Source organism: Meleagris gallopavo, chromosome 1 (genome assembly GCF_000146605.3).
Source record: "Meleagris gallopavo isolate NT-WF06-2002-E0010 breed Aviagen turkey brand Nicholas breeding stock chromosome 1, Turkey_5.1, whole genome shotgun sequence".
Taxonomy (NCBI): Eukaryota; Metazoa; Chordata; class Aves; order Galliformes; family Phasianidae; genus Meleagris; species Meleagris gallopavo.
Window position 1 is genome coordinate 169,269,759 of NC_015011.2, and position 17,917 is coordinate 169,287,675.

At 37.5% G+C, this 17,917-nt stretch overlaps 1 protein-coding gene across 1 annotated transcript; it reads left to right on the forward strand.

The window, feature by feature from the left end:
* Positions 1 to 1,084: 1,084 nt before the first annotated feature.
* Positions 1,085 to 17,083, forward strand: UBL3 (ubiquitin like 3). The gene is made up of 5 exons (XM_019612076.1): positions 1,085 to 1,256; positions 5,458 to 5,607; positions 9,425 to 9,511; positions 14,840 to 14,917; positions 15,315 to 17,083. The coding sequence occupies exons 1-5, from the start codon at positions 1,085 to 1,087 to the stop codon at positions 15,365 to 15,367; spliced, it is 540 nt and encodes a 179-aa protein (XP_019467621.1). The 3' UTR covers positions 15,368 to 17,083.
* The last annotated feature ends 834 nt before the right edge of the window (positions 17,084 to 17,917 follow it).

Consider the following 17,917-nt stretch of genomic DNA (forward strand, 5'->3'; position numbering starts at 1 on the left):
GAATTCATTTGGGAAGACAAGAATTGGAGCATCCTCTCAATGAAAATGCAAACTAAAATACTCAGTTACATCCAGGAGAATACATTTAAAGAGGGGACTGCATGAGGTACCCACTTCAGGAGGGAATGGGAGTCTAGAACTTGCAGGTTCCTACAGATGTGGCTTTTGTAATGCTGTTGTTGTTGTGTTTAGGCTCTTGGTCTGGTTCGGTTTAGTCTTTGGAATGAATCTGGTGGAATTCAGTTAGTGAAGTAGAAATTGAGAAGCTTTCTCTTTTTGGAGAAACTTTTTTGGAATCATCTAGCATTGATGCATCTTTGGAAGAACAAACTTCTTTTGTAAAAATACGAACTAGGATTTTGAAAAGTGACGCATCAGTCTCTATTTCTGTATGCCGTTGTCTCAATTTTTCCCCTTCTGGTCCATTATTTAATTAAAAGTTCACATCTGTTAAGAAAAGGGGAAAAATAGTCTTGCATGCTGAAGAAAAGCTGTTTAAATGCAAGGTTGTGTATGGTGATATTGAGGCACTTCTCTGTTTTATTTATGAGATGGAAGGAATCTTAAGCTGCTACTAGAGCCTAAAATTGATAACAAAATAACTTGCTTAGGTGAGAGTCACTCAATCATCAAGTATTCTGACTGCAAATCTCCCATTTCTTGGTGATGAGACTTTGCATTCCTTTAACTTTAGCCGTGAGGTTACTTTGCTTCTGCATGTACATGACTCAAATTTTTGTTCCAAAAGTTGCAGTTGCACAGCAGTTGTTATTGTAATCTTCTGTACCTCTTTTTTTTTTTTTCTTTCAATTTACAATGCATAGTCTTGCATCCTGATTTTTTTTTACTACGTCTGTAATGCAACTGGTGTGGTGGTTACTGTAGCTGTAGCTATGAAATCTGCGTTGGTTGTGGCGCGTAGGGGAAGAGGACAAGGTTTGCATGCTTGAGATCACAAACAGAATGGACAATTATATAACCCTACGTAGGGGGCATCATCCGCAAGTTGTATTTAATCCTACTTCTGAGACGGTCACTCTTCGGAGCTAATGTCTTCACTAGCAGTTGTTGCTATAATGTGGAAATGGAAGTCTGTGACCCTTACTCAGTTTACTGTAACAGAAGTCTGGAATTTCCTTTGGTAGCCTATAGCCAGGACAGTCGTTACCTCCCTTTGAATGAGCAAACTTGTCAGGGCCAGAAGAACTTCGGGAGTATTGCAGGACCAGAACTCCTCCAGCTAGGAGGGAGGGGCTGTAAGCATATTATCTTGAAATGTACAAGTTGCTTGAAAATTGCTAACAGAAAATAGAACCGTGGCTAAAAGCATTAAGAATCATCTGGTAACTTCAAAATTTTAAATTGACTGCTTCCATGTCAAAATTTCTCTACTGAGCCAAGACTTTTTTCTGTTTCCACTAAGCGCACACATGCATTTCTTTTTAGATGTGGACTTTCATCAGTGGCATTTTGCCAAAAAGTTTGAGATTCCCCTACAGTTTGTTTGAAGTAGAATTCTCAGACATAGAATACGAAGTGCAGCAGTTGCAAGCAATTAACTTTTGCTAGTGCTCCTGAGAGGATCAAAATGAGACTCTAAATTTCAAGGCAAGTTTTGGGATTCTGTGCTTCAAACTCTTGGAGGTAACATGATGTACAACTGAAGATTAAAATTCCTTCAAGCCAAGATTAAGAAATAGAAATACAAAGGTATATTTATCTTCTGTGCATGTGTATGTGTATATATATAGACAAACATGCAAACTACATGTCAGTGGCATGCTGTACTATAAATAAGAAAATACTTTAAGCTTTTATTAGAGCAGCTGTTTCCCTGCATTTCATGCACATCTGTTTTACTGATTTAAAGATTTATTTTGGGCTTTTGCTAATAATTGATGGTATTTTTTTAAAAATTAAAATATTCCTCTCCTGGTTTACTCATTTTATGGTATATCCTCTAGAATTATTAGTTTATCTTGATGTGCCTTTTGTATTTGATAGGCTACAAGAAATATTCTGCAGCACTGTTAGAAAATCTATCTTGGGAGCGGAAAGAAGGAACTAATATTTCTTGTTGTTTTTTTTTTTTTTCACTGGTGCTTGTGTTGAGCTTATTGATTATTTTTTTCTTTGCATTGTATATTAACTGCGGTATTTAATCAAACTTTATAGGAAGCAACATCAGTTTTAGACATTTCTCTACGATGTTCTTCTCCTTTCTACATTCACTTCAGTGTGCTTGGCAATTTCAAAACTCAGCAGTGAAAGTTAAAAGAAACAAGTCTCCTTAATGTAATGCTAGCTGAAGAATAGCTTCAGTTTTGTATTAATGCTGTACCCTAATAATGTTTTTAAGTACTATGACTAATATTCTTTGAATATTGTCTTTTTCAATCATCTCCTTGTAGGATCCAGAGCCCAACATTCTAAGGAGCTGGTAGTTTGGTGATAGAAATGTTCATTGCTTATGAAGGTGAACAGAGCATATAAACCCCACCACAGATAAACTACACACTGATAAATGAAAATAAATCCTTTATAATATGCATAAACTTGGAGTTGGGGGACTGCTTGGTTAGAGGGAACAAGATGGTCAAGAATAAGGGACATAGATGTTGTGGGGAGGTGAAGATGGAGGAAAGCTGCTAGGGAAGAAAGCTTCTCATTTTATTTACGAGTGTGCACAGCAGACACCACTGCTGAATATTTGGGGTTGGTTGGTTTGTTTGTTTGTTAAACAGGCAGCCCATTCCCTAGTACAATAACAGCTTGTGACGCAGTCTAAACCTCCTAAATTTTTGGCAGTCTGTGGGGGTTGTAATGAGATGCTTTAATGCTTAAAGGATAATTAAAGATAATGAGGTATAGAGAAAGTGGAGTGGAAGGCAGCACGCTGCACTTCTGAAAGCCAGATGATGGCAATCTGACTTTTGTTGAAAAGAACTGCTTTTCTAAATAGAAATTTTTATAGTTTGATCTGAATACGTACATAGCAACTGATGTGATGCCAGATTGCAAACTGTTGGTTAAATTGGAGAAACTAGGATTTAAGAGAGAAAATGTGAATGTAGAAGGGCCTAACATAAAGGAACTGAGAGCTGGGGGAAGCTGGGTCAAGAGAGCTCATTACTGGAATTTCTGTGGATTAATTTTTAGACTAGTCTTACTTCATGTTACTCCTTTAATGACAAAGGTACACATAGAGGATGTTGCTGCTAAAATTTGTGGATGACACAAAGTTCAAAAAATCTTCTCTCCATAGAAAGAACGATTGCATGGAGATGTGTGGGTGATTTCATAGGACTCGGGCCCAGAAACTGGGGAGATCTCAAACATTTTTGTGGCTCAAAATAAGGTTTTGCCAACACCAGGCTCCTTCCTCCTTTCCCTGGGAGAAATGGAGCAATATGAGTGGGATGAAATTTGGATCTCTAAGGTATTATAGTTCAAATGTCAATTATAAGCTCTGAGGCTAAATAATGGAAAGGATGAAGGTTGACTGGGCTACATAGTGATTGAACTAATGGTGTGGAGTGGTTATGAAGGAGGTCTGTGTATTCTCGGGAGGCAGTCACAGAGGATGTTTCCAGTAGATGGAGGAAATTACAGGTGGTGTTGTAAGCAGCAGCTGGTGAGACATCATTTGGTACACTTCAGAAATAGTCATCTGGTTTGTGGAGAGGAAGAAAAACTGAAGCGTGTAAAGAGACAGGCAGCTAAGGTGAATGGGGGAAGTGGTGTCTCATCAGAGTAAGCTCGAAGAGCATGTCTTGTGCAGTCCAACTAAAGAAATCATCTCTGTGTTGCCTATAAATACACACGTGGAAACTGCTGAGGGGCTGGGAGGAACTATTTCAACTGAAAGATGATATAAGTGAAAATATAAGTGGGCATAGCCTGATCATTGCTAAATGTAGTCACAGAACTTGGAGTTCTTTGGAGTCAACAGGAATAGCGAGTCTTGGTCTACTTTTGCTACTAAATCTTGGTGAGATTTGCTCCATGCCGTTCCCTCGGGCCCCGTCGCTGTCACACAGAGCAGAGCTCAGCGCTGCCCCTCCGCTCCCTGTGAGGAGCTGCAGCCGCCATCAGGCCTCCCCTCAGCCTGCTCTGCTCTGGGCTGAGCACACCAGGGGCCTCAGCTGCTCCTCATACACCTTGCCCTCCAGAGCCTTCTTCATCTTTGCACCTCCTTTGGACACTCTCTAATAGTTTGATGTCCTTCTTATGTTGGATGCCCATAACTGCACACAGTGCTTGATTAGATAGCCTTGATGAAGTGTGTAGCATGATGGAGACCATAACTTGGCTACTTCTACTGGATTCTCTAAGATAGGAGAAATGAATCCAAGCCATAGCATTTAAGATAGATTAGGCTTTGGAAGTAACCAGAAAAATGGATAGATGAGGCAGGGCTGTCAGTGAGATATTTGACCCTGCAGAAGTCTTGAGAGTTTGGTCTTCATTATAAATTTTTCCTTTTGTATTTGAACTAGAAGAAGAATTTTCTAATTTGCAACAAAAAATAATTCCAAGAAGAAAAGTTTTTGTGAACGTGGGATGCAACATGAAAAGGTATCTGAGCAGTTAGGTTGCCAAGGCCTTCCTAAAAGTTGATTGGATTCAGGCTTGTAGGCCAAAACTTGAAGTGATTCGATTCCTACTTGTCCTAAACATTCCATGTGCTGGCTACAGAGATACTTTTGGTGATCTTTGCTAGTAGTTGCTTGTGGAACCCAAGTCTTAATTTTTTTTTGCAACGCAAATAGTGTCATAACAGTCTCTTTATATGAATTATCTTAATGCCATATGGAAAAAATGTATTTCATATGCATAGGAGAGAAATGATATCTGAAGGTGCTGATGGTTAGAAAAATGGATAACCTAAGGGAAACCTGATTGTAAGAATCTGAAACAACTATGGTATGTTGTACTGCTGTATTGCATGTGGATCTCAACAATTTTGCTTGTAGCAATGTGGCAGTGGAAGAAAAAAGCTTTGCTTTTGGAAGACAGAGTTCCATGGTAGCTGAGACCAAGAAAGGATGCTGTTTGATTCCACTGTGTTTTGTAGGTGATGCAGTGGGTGAAATATCTGGGCTAATAAATATTGTACTGGAAATCTTTTACTTAAGTGCACAGACTATTCAAATGCAAGTTTTTCAGTGCTATGTCTACAGGTTAATTTTCAAGGTTTATATTTTTCTTTTTATTCAAGGTGATATGTTGCTAGTGGTTCTTGGCAGACTTCTTTCATACTCTGCTGAAAGGGTTTTCTAGTGTTGCCCTCTATTTGGTCGCTACCTATCACAGTCTTCTGGTGTTCAACATCAGAAATGTTCAGCTGTTAAAATTTTATCTTCCTAGTTTGTCCCAGTTTTTAACACCATCTGAGCGTGTTGTCAGATCACTTCGGGATTTTTTTTTATTTGTTTAAAAATATATATAATTAAGCTTTCTCCAGTTCTTTTCCTAACAGTACATTTTATTTGCAGATAAATTTGCGCCTCATCTTGGTAAGCGGAAAAACGAAAGAGTTCTTGTTCTCACCAAATGACTCTGCTGCAGACATTGCAAAACATGTGTATGACAACTGGCCGATGGGTAAGTAGCTGTGTGCCTCTGGTATCTCAGTGGCAAGTTTGAAGTTTTCCTCTGTTTTCAGACTGAAGTGCTAATAAATGTGTTCTCAGCATTCAGATTTACATAAAGTAAAATTGTCATCTTGCTTTTGTTTGTTTCTTAGATTTAGATGTCTTGACTGTTTCCTTCTTTGTTTCTAAAACTTGCTTTCCCAGACTGAAGTGACTTCTTTAGATACTTTTCTTGGTTGATTTTAGTAGAAGATATGATAAGTGGAAGATCTCGAAATGCTAGGGATACAAAACTGCTTATACAAAACTACACTAGCTATCCTATTCTGTGTATCACAGAAACACATTTGTGGTATTGAGTCTCAAGTTTTTCTCACTTACTGCCTTTTCATGGGAAGGATCTGTATTAATATTTACCCAGGGAAAAATGAAGTATAAAAGAACATTTTAAGAGGAATTAAAAGACAGAGAGGGAACTAAGAGTGTTTATATGAATATATTTGGTGCTATGCAGGAATTCTACTCTTGTAAATTAGAATTGAAGACTAAGGTGTATTATTCACATATGTGAATAGTTCCATAAAGACAAAGTGCTACTGTTTTCCCTGAGTATGATTTCATGGGAAAATGGCGAAAGCACAGACATAGCATTACATATGATGAAAGAAAATGCTTCCTTTGGTACAGGATTTCATCTGGGTTACTATTTTGATGATGAAAAAAAACTATTATTTGCACAAGACTACAACACTACAATATCTGTTTCTGTTGTGTCTTTATTATTATGTGGGATAATAAACTGTGCCAAAAAGTTAATGTTGATAATCTGTATTTTAGACTTTAAGCTTGTCATCTTTGAGGTCATTAAGAACAGGAGTTTTTGTGGTTGCTCATTTTGCTGGGATGTAGCATTATTATAGCACAATATATTTAGTAAAATAGTAAGTCTCTTCCTTCATTATTTGTCTTCTGAAATATTAGATACACAACACTTCTACGCTAAGAAGTTTGGTTGATGTCACATATTTGTAGCTGCTGTACATACTTTAATGTGAGCCTATAAAGTTTATTTCTGAACATGTGATCTTAGAGTCTAAAGCCTGTTTTGTGCCTTTTTATATGCATGGCATAATGTTGCAGTGTTCAGAAGCAAAGGGTTACTTTTTGCTTCATCTTGTGTTGGGGCATTTGATTAGGAGGCCTTTGGCAAACATTGTTTAGGCATGTGGAGTAATATATAAACTAATACTGAATAACAAGGGAAGTCATAATAATTGAAGTGATTTCAATGCCACTACAGCAAAACAAGTATGTTGAGTGGTTGTAGCATTGAGTGATGTGGGTTTGCTTCAGGCTTCCTTTACATCAGTAAAGGTTTAAAGCTAGTAAAGCCACTGATTTTGGTAACCATAACGTAAGTTAACAGAACAGCACCAAAGATGCAAATATTGGCATATATTTGAAAGTTAGATAGTGTTTAGTTATTCAGATACGTTTCTAATATGATCTGCTCTTACTACTATGTGAAGAGCTTGAAAGTTGCAGACTCAGTTTCTATTTGAGAAGAAACTCAGCCTTTAAAATCTCATCTTGAAGAAAATGAAAAACAGAACTGGGTATGGGAAGCATCAGTTCGATTACCTGGTATCCCGCGGGAGTACTCCGAATCTTCTTCATGAATATTTAATTGTCTGCACAAAGAAAGATAGCAGCAATTTAAAAGACTGAGGAAAAAACTACTTGGGGAAAGTGTATAGGTTTTCATATACATTATTAGCCTATTAGCTTTTTTAAGTGAGAGCACTCTTCTGTGCCATAGAACTGAGAAATCCAAACGAGGACAGAAGTTTGTTTGAAATGGAGAGGATATGAAATCACTGTTCTTACTGTCGTTGTTGTGACTTGTCATGATCTTGTGGGGAGGAAAAAAACCAACCATGAAGTATCTTTAGTCACATGCTAGTGAACTTGAGCCAAACCTCTCTTCCTCCTTTGGTAATGCAATTGTTGATTAAGGATTTCCTGGCTCATAGTGGAGAATATGCTAAGTTAATATCCATGTATACAGTGTAGGTAGCTTTCCTGTTTCTTTGCATCCCTTTTCTTCTAGATAATTTTAAAAGATGCTTTGTTCAGGAATTATCTGTTAAGCTTTAATAAAAAGAAGAAATTAAAAAAAAAAAGTCATAGGTAAATATTTTTTCCTTGGTTCACTTAGTCATCATTGGAATTTGAAAATTGAAATAGTGTCAGAAATGTTTCAGATTGCAAGCCAAGAAGCAAGAATTAAAAAGATGGGTAAATTGGCAGGTTAACAATGAGAAAATACCTCTGCCAAAATACAGTCTGTTGTCTCCTGGTTGCTGTTCTATATCACTATGGTACTGTAAATTGGCTGATCTTTACAGCCAGAATCTCTGTGCAGTTCAGATGCTATAGAGTAAATATGATTATGTAAACCTGCTACCTTCCAAAAAGTAGTTTCTCCTAGCAGTGTGATAACTCCAATCCTTAGCTTCCTTCCCCTCCCAACACAGCAGCAATGGCACGTGCTTTCGTTGCCAGACAGTTGAGTCAGATGAGTGGCAGTATTTGAAATGGCTCTGGTTGCCAAGTTTCATCAAAGCTCGTAGCCCAGGCCTGCACCCGGTGACCCTACAGCTGCTGCCCTGCCTACCCACCCGGCCACCCTCACGCTCCCACCGGCTGCCCACTGCTTTCCTCTTTTCCCTTTTCAGTCCTCCTTTTGTGGTGCCTCGCCGCTGTCTGTGTGCTAATTGTATGTTCCCAGTTAACAGGTTGGCCTCTGTCTTCGGTCACCATCCCCTGCTGAATATTCATTCTGGTATACAAATACTACAAAAGCTGCAAGAGAGCACATTTGTGAGCAGCTGTTAGCAGATATCTGGTCAGCTGAGAGACAGAAGAGGCTGCTCCCAAAGAGCCCATTTAAATGCAATGTTTAAAGGTTTTATATTTATTCCAAAAGCAAAGTGCAGATGTATTTGTTCATATTTTTACAGGGAACAGTGAAAGAGTAGGAAATGATCATCTCGGCTTATAAATGATTTATTACAGCCTAGGAGTTATGAGAAATGCATTATAGGAAAACGTATGCTTGTTTTTCCCAAATTGCTATTTGCTCCATAAAAACATCCCCAGATTGTTCTTGGAGACGTTCCTTAAAACATACCAGTAAATGTCTCCTCTGTGAGAGCCCTCTGTTCGGCCTCCCGCAGTGACTGTTTGGGCTGTTCAGTTCCCTGCCGCCTCTGGACATGGAACTGGCTCAAGCTGGTCGGCATCGAGCGCCGCTGAGCAGCCCACAGTCTGCTCAGTTCTGTGGTCTGGGAGCCCTGTTTCAAATGACCGGTCACGTGCACTGCTGCATGCAGCTGCTTCTCAGCGCTGGAGAAAGGCTCCAGTTAGACAGCAAAGTGGGGAGGATGAGTATGGCTTGAGAACCCCCTGAGCTGTGGAAGGAAGAAAGAAGCAGTTTTGGCAGAACGAGTATTAAGCATCAATGTAAACAGGAGTCAGCTTGCCCTTAAAGCATGTTGTTCAGGACTTGTGTATATGCATCTTAAATATCTCGTGCGGTCCGTGAGATAAGTTAATAATACTTACACTTGCAGGCATGCAATTAGATGTTTAGGTGCCGAGTGTCAAGTAAGTTTAAGAACGCGTTTCAGTTGAATTTTCTATCTTCAGTCTGTGCTCTCTTCAGAGTTTCACGCAGGAGAGTCCTGTACCTGGTTTTCTTTCAGAAGGTGGGAGAAATGACGAGGTGTTACTGCAACATAACTGAAAATTCTCTTACTTTTCAGATTGGGAAGAGGAACAAGTCAGCAGTCCAAATATCTTGCGGCTTATTTATCAAGGGAGGTTTCTTCATGGCAATGTGACACTAGGAGGTATGAAAGTAATTTTCATTATCCATGCTACAGCAAGGCAAAGAGCATTTTTATTATTACTATTTTTTTTTCCAGTGCTGTAAATATTACTTCCCTGTTCATGATCACGGTATGATTTGCTTTATACTATTTTCCTTCAGCGTGGAATGGCGTATTGTATCTTATCTTGTGCTTTTCTGTTCTATTATGACTAGTTGTTACAGTTTGGGATGTACCAACTGATCAGTTCAGACTCCTGCAGAAATAAATGATAATGCTGCTTTTATTTTTTCCCTTGCCAAATGAAATATTTTTTCCATTCTTCTTACCCTGATTTGAGGGCAAGTTACTACATAAACACTTCAGTGTTCTAAAATATTGGATAAAGATTATGATAATTGAGTAAACAGTGCTTTAAACCTTAGTGCAATGAAGACAGACAGCCTATGAATGAGAATGAGGGGAAGCATTCTTGCTGTCCAGTGCTCTCCCAGGGATACAACTGCATAGTTAGGTGAAAATAAAACTAAATGGCTCCACTTCATCTACTCAGAGAATGCAATTCAATTATGCCCCCTTGTGGCAAGTTTTTCTGCAATTATGTACTTTTTTAGATGGCTCTCTTGGGTGGAGGAGATGTGACACAAAGTTGTCACAGTGATCTCTCCTTTTATCTCTAAAAAGTTGCCAGAGTTAATAGCAACTTTTGCAATGAGTGTATTCTCTTCAAGCCGTTTCAAAAATAAATATTCTTACCTTCTCTGGGTGTTCATGTGTTTGCTTGATTGCTATACAGAGAAGATAATGTAATATAACATCATTAATGAAATGTTTCTAAAGTTCATCTAAACCAGGAAGGAATATTTCTGGACTGCTTATGATGGTATTTCCATTATGGAGTGACTGGAACATACAGCCATTGATTCATTGCCTACCATTAACATTGGTTGATGATGTACCTTCAGAATAGGTTTGCCCTCCATATAAATCAATTTTTAATGCTGCTATATAAACTGAAAAGATCATTGTCAATTCAAAGAGAACTCAGAGATTTTTATTCACTCTTTAATTTGTATGTTTACCTAGTGCCACTGTGTAGCTAGTAGTGGTTGAAGAAAGGCTGAAAGACAAGTGTTAACTCTTGGATCATGTCTGCAATTACATTTTCCAGGGGATTTTCTTTACCATTCACCTGTGGGTGTTGTTTTTAACTACTAGTGCTTGTTCTCTTCACTGATATCTGTCTAAACCTGAAGCAGACTTGAATATTTGTTGAACAAGCTATGCTGAAAAATAATAGCTGTGTGCTGTTGACTTTTACCTTCTCTCAATCCCTGTGTTCTAAATGCTTTGGTTCTGGGCATTTCAGTTCATTGTTAATCACTCACGCGTTGCGATTTAATTATCATGTTTTTACCCTAGGGATCTGACATACCTGACATGTATGTTAGTGTTTTTCAAATGTTGCTGTCTTGTTTTTAATAAAATAAAATAAAACAAAAAAATCTAAAACAGTGGCTTACTGTAGTAGGAATGAATTTATCTCGAGTGAGGTAAACAGCTCAAAGAACAACAACAATTCCTGTAGCAGCCTGAAAAGGCTGTTATTTCATTATTACAGTTTCTACTAATAACCTGAAGTGAACTTGTGAATTTTAAAAGTAGGGGGGGGAAAGCTTTCTTGTTAAATACAATATTTAGTTTCTTATACCACTGTAATACAGTCCCATTATGCTTTTCTATCTGCAGCTCTCTATAACTGCTATAGCACTTAGTGTTTTATTTGCTTTAGGTGATTAAGAAATATTGACTGGAATTTGAACTTACTGTGTACTGAAGCTTTATCAACTAGTGAAACAAGAGTTTCCAAGGAAACTGTGGTGTGGCTTTTTAAACAGGAGTCCATTTTGATCACATTTAAAATGACATGGTAATGTTCTTACTGTAGCCTCACTGATGCATAAAAACTGAGACTCCTTTAAATGCAGAATCCTCAAAAAAAAAAAAAAATAATTGAAAGAAAAGACTCTTCAGAGTGGAAAAGTGTGTTTTAAAGGAACCATTTATTTCATCACCTTTTCTGAATGGACTGCCACAAGAAATATGTTCCCCTAAATCTTGTGAATAAATGTAACAGCTATGACAACATAACGGATTACTAATCTGGATGGTGGGTTGTACATTGTTGAAATGATTTAGTAAAATGATTATCAAATGATTTTGGGGGTTGGACTCAGTGATCTCTAGAGGTCCCTCCTACAATTCTGTGATTTTTATGAAGAATGCTGTATGCAGTATCTGAAAGATAAAACTGTTTGAGAAGAGAGGATCTGATTAATGTTTATAAATATCTAAAGAGAAATGGAAGGCAAGTGGATGGAACCAGGCTCTTCTCAGTGGTGCATAACTATAGGACAAGGAGCAATGGCTTAAAACTTGAACATAAGAAGTTCCATACTAACATGCAGAAGAACTCATATGGTAAGGGTAACAGAGCACTGGAACAGGCTGCCCAGAGAGGTTGTGGAGTCTCATTCTGTGGAGGCATTCAAGACCCAGCTGGATGCCTATCTGTGTCCTATAGTAGGGCACCTGCTTTAGCGGGGAGTTGGGCTCGATGATCTCCAGAGGTCCCCTCCAACCCCTACAGTTCTGTGAAGCACCAAGCTTATGGCATTACAAGTGGTAAAAAAAAAAAAAAAGAGAAGTGTCTGTAAAGCTTGTCTTGCCACCCACGGTGCTTCAGATACCCTGTTTCCTGCCTGTGCCAGAAGCGAGGGAATCAGAGAGAGAGAGTTGCTTGTTCAGCCTCCAGGAAATTTTATCCTTTACTTACATGTTTAGTCTGCAGTTTGCATTTGAAATAATATATTTGAAATAATTAGGGAGTTAATACATCAGTGATGGTTCTCTTTGCCTTCTTCGTGGCTATAGGCAATATCTTAACAAAAGAGGGACAGTCATCCTGTCCTGTGCTGTACATGTACTAAAGAGAGAGTGAGAAGGGAAATCTGACATTAGAAAATCTGGAATAAAAGCAGAATTACGTAGATGAGAAAGGAATTAAATAAAGCTTTAGTTCAAGTGAGACAAAAGAATGAAAGAGCAATGATGATAGCGGGAAAGGATTACTGGGCTTACTTTAGGGAGTTTTCTTTCTTTCATGGTTCTCCAAAGCAAACAGTTGTTGGAAATTGTTAATAAGAACTTGTGTGAATTATGCAAACTATTAGCTGAAATAAATTAATAAAAAAATTAGAGTACTTTTTGCTTGATTACTGTAAATAATTAATCTCCACAGCTCACTAATCAAGTCTTCATGAATGTCTTCATATTATGTAAGATGTCCCTAATGTGATTAATTTGTAAAATCTTGGTCTTTCATGGGCCCAAAAATTTATGTAATGAAGAAAATGATTTTACGTTGGGTTTAACAGGCTCTTAATATGCTCTTTGTGATACAACTGAAAACTCTGCTGAGATGAGTACTGAAATACTTTATCGTGTCAGACTGCGGGCTGTCAATAGTTTCTAGTTGCAGGCTTCAAGTATACTAACCAACTTTCAGATCTGTTTTTTTCTTGAGGCAGCTATTCCTTCAGCTGCTTCAGGGACGTTTTTATCTGTGTAGCCCTCCATATGTCACACCACTGGCATAATCAGAACTTGATTTTTCTTCACATTCATGGCTACTAAATCACTTTTAGTGCCGATGTTGTAGCTAGACTTGTATCAAAAGCAAGCAGTGAGCAAATCATGTTTGTTTATTTTACTACACAATTCTCTATCTATGCGGTAGGGATTAAAATGAATAAAAGCATTTTCTCTTCAATTATTTCCAGATCCACGAGACATTCATTTATTCACTGAAAATTATTTGATGCACGCTGTGTGAAAACAGAAGTAATAAATTGAACTTAAGAGGAAAAATTCTATTCCAGTCAAAATGATTTGCGTGTTTAGGGTGAAGCCAGCGTTGTATTTCTATCTCTCACTAGCTTTTTTCCTTCTATAAATAGGAAATAAAAACACCTTAAAGAGAGTGCATCTTTGCATTTGTTAGAAAAATAGTTAAGAAAGGTGCTTAGGATTAGGAGTAAGGAAACAAACCTAAAATAATGTAAAAAATCTTGTAAAAATTCTTTTAAAAGAGAAAATAGTTGAAGTTCTTAATACAAAACCCAGCAGTGAGAAATTGTTAAATGTAATGAATAGTAGTGAATATTTTTATTTCAAGGGGAATAGAAGGCTTGGTAAGTATTGTAGTGCAGTGATAAATCCCTAATGCAGCATTGCACTGGTATATTTAAATCAGAGTGTGGAAAAAAATGTTTCAACAGCAAGCAGAATGAATTGTGGAACTTGTTAATAAGGCCCACATAGGCAGCACTGCGAGGAGTAGCTTATCTGATTTTAAGTGTTCTAAATTTGATGCTTTGCACATGCAGTGACGTCACACTTTAATATTTAAAAGAAAGATGCAGACATTTTGTATCTCAGAAATCCACACTATGGATGTAAGTATATTTTAGGAGAATGAGTTTTGCAGTGGTGGCTGGTATTTTGAATGTCTCCGAACTAACAGTGTAGTGGCTGAAATAGCCATTTTTTTTCCCATCTTTATGGATGAAGGGCACTTAGTGCCTGAGTCTCAGCCTTCCTCTTTTGCTCAGAAGAGGGCAATTAAATTTCTTAAAAAGAGTATCAGAGGGCTGGAGCACCTCTCCTATGAGGAAAGGTTGAGGGAACTGGCCTTGTTTAGCTTGGAGAAGAGAAGGCTCCAGGGAAGACCTCATTGTGGCCTTCCAGTATTTGAAGGGAGCAGGGTGGGGGAACGGCTGTTTACAAGGGTGGATATTGATAGGACAAGGGGGAATGGTTTTAAACGGACACAGGGATGGTTTAGGTTAGATATTAGGAGGAAGTTTTTCACCCAGAGGGTGGTGACGCACTGGAACAGGTTGCCCAAGGAGGTTGTGGATGCCCCATCCCTGGAGGCATTCAAGGCCAGGCTGGATGTGGCTCTGGGCAGCCTGGTTTGTTTGGGTGGTGACCCTGCCCATGGCAAGGGGGTTGGAACTCGATGATCATTGTGGTCCTTTTCAACTCAGGCCATTTCTATGATTCTATGATATGATTCTATGATTCCTAAGAACACCGTGGATTAAATTGTTATTATTGTGTCCTAAGATGGCAATCTACAAAACTTTTGCCAGGAATATGTTTTTTTAGTAAGTAGCTCAAAGCTTACATATGAGCTTCTGAACAGGTGCAAATCTGGTCAACGTTGGTTTCAATTGATGAAAGGTTACTGTAATGTATTATAAATCTCCCTTTCTCCTTTTGCAGCATTAAAACTTCCTTTTGGCAAAACAACAGTGATGCATTTGGTGGCTAGAGAGACATTGCCAGAACCAAATTCTCAAGGTAAGCTGTACACTAGAAATGTTTCTTATTCAAATATGTGGCAAAGTAATCGTGTCTCAGGCTTTATAAGTATTTCACAGCAGAGAAATCTTGTGGACTTGTGAAATAATAGAATATTTTTGTATGTGTTATCTATAGAAGACCAAGAAATTACCATTCTGATTTAGCATTTTTGTAAAATGTGGAGACTTAGCCAAACATTTGAAACATCAGTTTTTGTTGTTAAAAAATACTCCATGTTTGCATGTAGATAATAAAAATTGGCATTGTTTTTAGTACACACACAAAAAAACCCCTCGTAAATACATTCTTCTCTTAAGCATACTGTATTCACACGCAGAATGATCTGATCTTTTTAGAAACAGCTTCTGAGCAAAACTTTCTTCTTGCTCCACAGGTCAAAGGAACCGTGAAAAAACTGGAGAAAGCAATTGCTGTGTAATCCTGTAAACCCTGTTAGCTTTACCTGCTAAGTGTGATGTAATATAGTCTTTGTCTTTCATGCTGCTGGAATAGAAGAGGCCCTACCTTGCTTCAAACACCTGTAGGAAGAGCCTGTCTGTAAATCCATGGAACTGAAATATTACACGAACGCTGTCTCATTAGTCTTTTTTTTAAAGAGAAAGATCTATGAACACTTTCATTGTTTTTTTTGTGGGTTTTTTTTGTTTTTAATTCCTGCTTTTTGTTTGTTGAATAATCCTACAGTACATCAGTTCTTGAAGGAATTTGATCTCTGGAAAACTTAATGTGTTCTTTTCCATAGCAGGAATCATTTTGCTACCACAAAAATCTCTATTAACCGGATCTAACTAGTCAAGCTTTCTAGATGCAATTTGCACTAAGTATGGTTGACATTATATTTCTCATCAACAATCTGTAACAATATTTGAAATACCTAGTAGTAACCTACAATGTAGAATGCAACACTGGAAAACAGTATATCTATAATGAAAGTAAATCTCATTTATGGCCAAATCAAGGGAAAAAACTTAATTCTACCTGAGTCAACCTGAATGGTGGCCGACCTGGCACAGAATGCTAACTAAACCAACTCTAACTATATATATTTTCACTAAAACAAAAACAAAACGATGTGCCTGTAATTTAGAAGCACTCTGTAGAGGGCTGATGAAACTAATCTTTTTCGTTACTGTGTGCACTCTTTATCTCGTATGTTAGGTGAGTGCTTAATTCAGACAGCACAAACAAGTGCAGAGAGTGCATTTCCTAGCCTTAATATGGGAGGGGTAATTTCCTGTAATTCATAGGCTTTTATTATTGTGCATAAATGTTAGAAAACATCTACTAATCAGTTTTATGTATTTGAATATTGACAATTGGTGTTTTTCAGTCACTTTCTCATCTGTACCTTAGTGTCCAGTGTCATGCTTACTCATTAGAGACTTCAAAAGAATTATTAAAATTTAAAAAGCAAAAAGAAAAACCTCTGCCATAGTACTAGTTTTGTTTCTTTACGTAATCTGCATTTGGTATTAGTGCTTGCAATTGCATTAAAATCAGAAGCTGATTTTTAAAGGCATACATAATTAAGAAGATGCCATTCTTTTATTTCATATCAATAATTTAAACGTTGATATGCTAAAGAAATTTGCACAGCACTAAAGCATGAGCTAGTTTCATCTAAATCTAGTAAAAAAAAAAAAATTAAAAAATTAAAAAAATAAAAGATTTTATATTTTTTTCACTGGGGAGGAATTCTTCCTGGCTGAAATTACAAATATGTGTAGAATATATTTAATAAAAATCTTATAAAATACTTAACTATAGAAGTTAAATATAGATTGGCGTGTAGTATAATAGAACAATATTCCATATAAATAGCTTTAGCCTTTAAAGAAAGTCACAGGTTGACATTGTGTTCTGTACTTATGTGTCCTCAACTCTTACAGATGTTCTATATAATCATTTTTTTTGAATGATTGGCATCATTCAAATGTAATCTGGTTATTTTATCCATTGTTATTGCTTTGATGAAATGCTTTATATGCAGTAGATTTACAAAAATATTGTTCATACTGATCAGAATTAAATTTGTATAGAGCAGAGTTTTAAAACAAATTGTAAATAGCACTAAACATTTTCTTTCTGCAACCTGTACTGATAGACTTCCCTGTAAACTAAATAAAAAAATATTGTAGTGCATTTTGGTGGTGCTTTAAGGGCTGTGATCGGGTCCATAACTAACTCTAATAGCACTTCTTAATCTGGAAGCTAAATAAGAAATTTTAAGAAAAACATGCACTGAGAACCGTTAGTGGAATTTTTCTCTCCAGTTTTGTTTTCACTGGTGGGATGATTTCAGATTTTTGAGTGCTTCAGACCAATGCTGTGACAGCGCTGAAGCTCCTCGGGGAGGGATGAAGTTGTCGGCACCAAGTAATTAAATGGAAGGTGGGAACATTCCTGTCGTGTGACCACACAAACAAGTTCCTGGGCAGGGCTTTAGGTGTGCTCTCACGGTAAGCACGCGGTGACTTGTGCACCTTCGCTTCATGTACTTTGGGAACAGAAGTAAGTGGCATAGGGTTGTTTTGTTGTGTTTTTTTTCCTTTGTTGGATAAGAATACAAACGTGGACAGTTGCAGTTGTGAGTGTACTGTCGTGTCTGGTGTATCTCACAGAGCTTAATGTGCTCATCCTGTAAGTTCTTGTAGGCTCAATGGAAAGCATATGCGTGCCTTTTTGGCGTTAGGAATTGAGGTGACAGCATCGTTCTGTGTTCATTGCCTAGATGAACTTGGGAGGGAATTCCTTTTAATTCAGTGTTGCCACTAGATAGGCAACTATAAAGAAACCAAAGTTTTTATTAAAAAGTTTGATAAACATTGACTTAAGTATGCCTCTAGTAGCATGTTATCATCTTTATTTATAAGATAGAACTTCCCTTTTACAGAATGTTGCCCATCTATGTATTTTGAGAATTGGTTATGACAACACAAGAAAAAAAAATGGGCTGAGGCAGAACGTGTTTTATTA

What these genes read in the sequence shown, in the direction of transcription:
- UBL3 (XM_019612076.1), top strand. Translation starts at nt 1,085, where the DNA reads ATGGAAGTCTGTGACCCTTACTCAGTTTACTGTAACAGAAGTCTGGAA. An exon ending in CCAGCTAGGAGGGAGGGGCT is followed by an intron (nt 1,257 to 5,457) that starts GTAAGCATATTA and finishes TATATAATTAAG; the next exon opens with CTTTCTCCAGTTCTTTTCCT. An exon ending in GCCAGAACCAAATTCTCAAG is followed by an intron (nt 14,918 to 15,314) that starts GTAAGCTGTACA and finishes CTTGCTCCACAG; the next exon opens with GTCAAAGGAACCGTGAAAAA.